The sequence below is a fragment of the Lontra canadensis genome, unplaced genomic scaffold (assembly GCF_010015895.1).
Source record: "Lontra canadensis isolate GAN:19392208 unplaced genomic scaffold, GSC_riverotter_1.0 scaffold19, whole genome shotgun sequence".
NCBI classification, from domain to species: domain Eukaryota; kingdom Metazoa; phylum Chordata; class Mammalia; order Carnivora; family Mustelidae; genus Lontra; species Lontra canadensis.
This window is the reverse complement of record NW_022631013.1, coordinates 11,758,356-11,765,385: the sequence shown is the minus strand read 5'-3', so window position 1 is coordinate 11,765,385 and position 7,030 is coordinate 11,758,356. Positions and strand designations below refer to the sequence as shown.

The 7,030-nt window shown below is 44.8% G+C and overlaps 1 protein-coding gene and 1 pseudogene across 1 annotated transcript; both read left to right on the top strand.

Annotated features, from left to right (window-relative positions):
- Positions 1-2,682: 2,682 nt before the first annotated feature.
- On the top strand, positions 2,683-3,642 carry LOC116869521 (olfactory receptor 13C7-like). The gene has a single exon (XM_032860858.1). It carries the CDS (start codon positions 2,683-2,685, stop codon positions 3,640-3,642), a length of 960 nt encoding a protein of 319 aa, XP_032716749.1.
- Positions 3,643-5,713: 2,071 nt separating this feature from the next.
- On the top strand, positions 5,714-6,566 carry LOC116869566 (annotated as a pseudogene).
- The last annotated feature ends 464 nt before the right edge of the window (positions 6,567-7,030 follow it).

The window sequence follows — 7,030 nt, the reverse complement described above, 5'->3', positions numbered from 1 at the left end:
CCTGACACGGCACTATTTCCTGCTGGCCATATCTTGATGGGAAACCAAGGATTCAGATCACCTCTTCACTCACACACACATACACACACACACACACACACACACACACACACACACACACACTAAGCCAAAGGAAGGGGCTCTAACCTTCACCCAAGACTGCTCTCTGCCTGGTGAGGACAGCGTTGGGCACTCCATGACAGAGTTGGGATGCCCTGGGAGCGTTTTTTGTGATGCACACAGGAAAATCGAGGCCTGGAACTTGCTCAAGTAACATGGAATATCTATGTCCCAGGCAGGGACAGGTCCCACAGCTCTGAGTTCAGTGTGCAAGATCCTCCTAGTGATTCCATTCATTTCAATTGAACTACCTTTCGTTCAGCAACTTTGACATGACAGGCACTAGGGACTTCCGGGGCTGAAGCTCTTACATGAGTCAACTCTGCGCATCACTCATGCCCACAGCACACTGCTCATGGGAAGAAGCTTCTGTGTGCACAGCTCTGGCTCACGGGAGTGGACAGGATGGCTTCTCTAACAGAAGCCACTCTCCTTGGCTCTCCAGCCACAGCGTATCTTTGTCACTATTGAATCCTGCTTGTGGCATGGACTGCAGTGTTTCCTTTGCCTTTTCTGGGAAAAGAAAGGGGCTGGGAGAGCAACTGGGAGGCATGGGACATAAGTTGGGGCAGAAGTTCATGGCGGAGCACCCAGAGTGGGCCTGCATGAGCAGACGGGAGCACCCTCACGTGCTGAATTGAGGGATGGGGGAAGGGCCCTAAGCCTGCACAGAAAATACCATGAAACCCATGGTTGCATCATGAGGGTGACCTCTCCTGGCTCGGAGTAATGCTCCTCTGCAGGGCACAACTTGTACCTCCTTCTCCTTCCAGAAACATCTGGCAGTGTCTGCAGACACATTTGGTGGTCACAGCTCAAGGAGCAAGTGCTATTGGCAGCAGGTGGGCAGAGGTCAGGGATGGTCCTAAACATCCTCCAATGCACAGGACAGCCCCACACAACAAGGAGCGCTCCAGCCCCAAGTGTCACTAGTGCCGAGGCTGACAAAGTCTGGGGTCAGTGCAGGGCGGGAGTCACTCTGCCTGACAGAGTATCTCACATAAACTCCAACCATGACTGAAGCAAGAGCAGGCTGGGCTATGAGACAGAGCAAAGAGCCACAGAGCTGGTACTGCAGAGACAGACTCTGCAACATCTGTGCAAGACAGTGTGGCAGTTATTTGGTGGGAAGAACCCAGATGTGGGGACTGTGATCCAACACCGGCAATCGTGTTCAATTTCAAGGACCAAATCTTTGGCTCCTCTGAGTTTTGTGTACTTTACCTATGACACCTGAATGATAATGTCTCAAATAGATGTTCATTGATATTAATTAATATAATATTGTTAATTATTAATTATCTAATTGATTAATAGACTATTTATTTAATTTAATACTGGATCGATTATTAATTAATTGATATTAATATTAACCACTCATCATCTATCCTCTGTGCACGCCAACACACACGTACATGACACACACACATACACACGTGTACGCACCACTGCAATTAAGAAAAACCTATAGAAATATTACAAATGAGAATTCTGAATACAGAGTCTGGCAATTGTAGCTCAGAGTCTGTAAATCCTCCACCCAAAGGCATGTAAGTCTTCACATAAGCTAGCTGCTTGCAAGGAACCCAAGAATGGAGGCAAGAGAGCCAGAATATTACAGAAGAATACAGTATAAACATAAAAGGGAAAAAGAAGAAAACATTCCTTAGTCATCTCTGACTAAGAATGTCACCAATATTCTAATGCACTGGGATTAGATGTATTAGATGTTAATGCCATACATCCTGCTGTCTGGTAACTTACAGTCTGCCTGGTTATTAAGAACTGAGTTAACTGGTCAATAAGCTGCTTGGCTGTCATCCCATAGTGTGGGTTCACTCACTCCAATTACTCCTTCTGTGGCCTTCATGAATTCTTCCCCGTGAGGGAACTTCCCCCACATATTGCCTTTAATATGTATTAGAATAGGCAGATCCCAATTCTGACAATAGGCAAGTCTGTTGCTGAGGGTGGGCAGACTAAGGAAGGATCCCTCATATGGTTGAACTTTTACCTAGGCTTTATTCTGTCTCCATGGGGATTAGCACTTTTAAACAAGTTCCTTCCAAATGTAATCAATGTTTAATGAGGCTTGAAATTTTGGTAGTTGTAAGAATAGGATCAGCTTGCGGATTCTCTTCTCTATGAATCTAGGAAAGCCCAGATTAAATGAAATTTCTCTGCATTTACATCAAATACAAATAATTTACAGCATTTTCCCATGCTCATCAAAAGAAGAGGAAAAGCCCTCCTTGACTGAGGATTAGCTCTGCTGGGCTCAGGTCCTGTCTCTATCACCACCTTGCTCAGAAGACTTGGACAGGTCACTTCCCCTCTCTGGGCCTGAATGCACTATTTGTAAGCCCTCTTGAGCCCTGACCGTCCCCCATCTAAGATCTAAGCACACTCCTACCTACTGTCTCTTTCAGTCATTTATCTCTTATGCACATATGTTGTCCTGTTCCGTAGCACAGAGTGATGGTGTACCAGATGCCTGAGACTTTTCTCAAGAAAGCCTCCTGTGCTGCATTTGTCCTTGGCTGATGACAGAAGGCATAGCATATGGAAAAAGCCAACTGGTCCTCCCCTGTGGCAGGGTTCATAATCCTGGGACTCTCAGACTACCCAAAGCTGGAGAAAATATTCTTTGTGCTCATCCTCCTGATGTACCTGGTCATACTGCTGGGAAATGGGGTCCTCATCCTGGTGACCGTCCTTGACTCCCACCTGCACACACCCATGTACTTCTTCCTGTCGAACCTCTCCTTCCTGGACATCTGCTACACAACCTCTGCAGTCCCCCTCATTCTTGACAGCTTCCTGACCCCCAGGAAAATCATCTCCTTCTCAGCCTGTGCCATGCAGATGTTTCTCTCCTTTGCCATGGGAGCCACAGAGTGTGTGCTTCTGGGCATGATGGCATTTGATCGCTATGTGGCCATCTGTAACCCCCTTAGGTATCCCGTGGTCATGAGCAAGGCTACCTATGTCCCCATGGCTGTCAGCTCCTGGGCTATTGGTTGTACAGCTTCTGTGGTACACACATCTTTGACAATTCAACTGCCTTTCTGTGGAAACAACGTCGTCAACCACCTTGCCTGTGAGCTACTGGCTGTCCTAAAGTTGGCCTGTACTGACATCTCCATCAATGTGATCAGCATGGGGGTGGCCAATGTGATCTTCCTGGGGGTCCCAGTTCTGTTCATTTTTGTCTCCTATGTGTTCATCATTGCTACTATCCTGAGGATCCCCTCAGCTGAAGGGAGGAGAAAGGCCTTCTCCACCTGCTCTGCCCACTTCACTGTGGTGGTCATCTTCTATGGGACCTTATTTTTCATGTATAGGAAGCCCAAGTCTAAGGATCCCCTAGGAAATGACAAGGAGGACCTTTCAGACAAGCTCATCCCCCTTTTCTATGGGGTGGTGACCCCCATGCTCAACCCCATCATCTACAGCCTCAGGAACAAGGATGTGAAGGCTGCTGTGAAGAACCTGGTGGCTCAGAAATGTTTCACCCAGTGATGGAGGGCTCCTCTGTGTTCCCACTCTATGGGATAAAAGACTTCGGATCATTATAGCTGCCTTCAAAAAGACAAGTCATGTAATCCATAATCCTCTCTTGCCCTTCTGTCCATTTTCAAAGAATGTTTAACTTTTTGAAGTGTATCTTCTGAGTTTTAGCCATACAGCTGAGAGTTTTAACAGATGTCACACAATGGATCTCTAATTAAATACACAAAGACATTCTGAACACATGATAAAACCAAGGAGACAGGAACTATCAGAGGGAGCTTGGTTAAAGGCCTGCACTGTGTCTGAGCTACACAGTCAGTCAGTGCACAGAGGAGAGAGGGCACTCCCAGCACTGTTGCCATCCCTCTTGGATTCCCCAGGAGAGTCACAGGAACAAGGAGGAAGTGGGAATTTTCATTTTGGACCGTTTTTGAAATAGAGTCAGTTTGGCTGAAGTATAAGAAGAGACAAAGACAAGTTCTCCAGATAGAGAGTTTTTGGGTGGGAACAAGCTACTCTGGAACACCCCATTTCTTCTTAGCTATGAGAAAATTGAAGCTATTTTTTCTCAATGCCCCTCACATTATGAAACACTGCTAGGAACTTAACGGCAAGAAAGAGTATAGAGTTTGAATTTGATGCTCATCACTTACAACAATTCCCACTAGAAAAGCTAGTATTTGGTTTGAGGGTAACCCACATTCTAGAAAAAAGAAACATGATAGAGATATTGACAGATAGATAGACAGAGGCTAAATATATTTGAAGACTTTGGAGGCTAATATTTGACATGTTTCTTTGTTTCAGGACTTCACGAAGTCTTTAATATGCTACAGTATACATTGAACGTCCAAGAGATGTAAACTCGGTAACATTTCCTGAGCCTCCATAGCTCAGCAGGATAAAAACAGGGAAACTTTTTCTTACCTATGAGCTTTGGTTTGTTGCCTAACCATTTTCAGTCTATTTTGTCATATTTTAACATCTAACCACTTGATTTCACACGAATTACTTATTATAAACAAGTGCTTTGTAAATGGTAAGCACAATGGAACTATTAGATATCAGTATTGGTCGTATCATGAATGCTGCGCAGTGCTGTGTGCCATGTGGAACAGAGTAAGACACCGTCCCTATATAGAGTAATAGACACACAAGGTAAACGAGAGATTCAGAGGTGTTAGCAGATGAATAGAAGCACGTTTTTATGGCAAGTTCTATGAAGTTCTTTGAATATGGCAGACTTTTTTCTAAAGAGAATTTAGAAAGTGAGTCTAATTTTGAGACTAGATCTTAGAAGTTGGAAGGTTTTGCTTCAAGTGATATATTTAGATTTTTATATGTTTATTAAGAATGCATTGCCTAAGGGAGTGCCTGGGTGGTTCCATCAGTTAAGCAGCTACCTTCAGCTCAGGTCAGGATCCCAGGGTCCTGGGATAGAGCATGTGTTGGGCTCCTTGCTCAGGTGAGCCTGCTTCTCCCTGTACCTCTGCCTGCGGCTCCCCTTGCTGTTCTCTCTCTCTCTCTCTCTCAAATGAATTAATAAAATCTTAAAACAAGAAAGAATGTATTGCCTAAGGATGCGTATTCGGTTAATAAAATTTCACATCCTTATGTTAGTCCTATTCCTAACTTCTACTTTGTACCGGTAGGGAAAAAATCTTGCTATTGCAAATACACAATTGGCATCTAGCGGCCATTTAAGCAAACTTCTGACAATTAGTGAAGCCTTGCAATATCATTATTAGAAGAGGATTCAGGAGGTTTTCTTGTTCAACCCTAGGCACAGGATGCATGCTGTTCCTCTCCAATGTCCCTGACCCCAGGCAGTGCACATTTGCTTGGACATCTCCAGTGACAGACAATTCAATACATCAGATTCTAGATTTTTCACTTAGTCCTAGCAAATTCTTCTTCGAATTATGCTTAACTCTACCTTCCAATAGTGTCTACCTTCACTCCTAAATCAGCTTAGTGCCTCACCAGAAGATGCTCCAAATCTCCTCCTTCTGGTATATAAAGATAGTTCTGGTCCCTGAGTCCCTTCTGGCTGTTGACCCAGTATTTCCTCCTATGCCAAATGTTCTTTGTGCTCATTCTCTCGATGTATGTAGTGATCCTGCTGGGCAATGGGGTCATCATCATGGTGACTGTGCCTACCACCTACTAGCACATGTTCATGTACTTCTTCCTGGAGAAACCCTCAATCCTAGACATCTGCTACACAACCTTCTCAGTCCCCCAGATTCTTGACATCTTCCTAAGACCCAGGAAAACCATCTCCTTTTCAGCTGTGATAAGTAGATGCTTCTCTCCTTTGTCATAGGAGACAGAGTATGTGCTTCTGGGCATGATGGCATTTGATTGCTATGTGGCCATCTGTATCCCCCTTAGAGACCCTGTGGTCATGAGCAAGGCTGCCCTTGTGCTCATGGCTCCTGGGCAGCTGGAAGCATGATTGCCATGATGCAAATATCCTTAGTGATGCGACTACACTTCTGTGGGGACAATGTCATCAACCACTTTATCTGTGAGATCCTGGCTATTCTGAGGTTGGCCTGACATCTCCATCAAAGCAATCAATATGGCAGTGGCCAGTGTGATCTTTCTGGGCATTCCAATTCTATTCATTTTTGTCTCCTATGTGTTTATCATTGCTACCACCGAACTGAGGGGAGGAAAAAGGTCTTCTTCACCTGTTCTGCCCACTTCACAGTCATGGTCATCTTCTATGGGACCATCCTCTTCATGTATGGGAAGCCTGAATCCAAGGACCCCCTAGGAGCAAACAAGCAGGAATTTCAGACAAGCTTACCTCCCTCTTCTATAGGGTGGTGACCCCTATGCTCAACCCCATCATATACAGCCTCAGGAACAAGGACGTGAAGTCCTCTGTGAAGAACCTGGTCCTATGCAAACATGTCACCCAGTGATAGTGGGGGCTCCTGATAGATCTTTATTGCCTAGTTTCTCTCAGGAGGGTCTCTGAGGATAAGATAAAGGGCCACTTTCATCAAAGGTGCATAGGCAAATCTGATTACACAGAAGGCTTTAAGTGAACAGGAAACATTTTTTTTTTATTTTTTATTTTTAATTTTTATTTTTTTTTTAAAGATTTTTATTTATTTATTTGACAGACAGAAATCACAAGTAGGCAGAGAGGCAGGCAGAGAGAGAGGTGGAGGCAGGCTTCCTGTGCAGCAGAGAGCCCGATGTGGGGCTCGATCCCAGGACCCTGGGATCATGACCTGAGCCGAAGGCAGAGGCTTAACCCACTGAGCCACCCAGGCGCCCCTGAACAGGAAACATTTAATGGGATATTTCTGCCCCATTCTAGAAGCACTTGGACAAAAGTATATACTATTATATATACTATATATAATATAGTGTATATATA

What these genes read in the sequence shown, in the direction of transcription:
- LOC116869521 (XM_032860858.1), top strand. Translation starts at nt 2,683, where the DNA reads ATGGAAAAAGCCAACTGGTCCTCCCCTGTGGCAGGGTTCATAATCCTG.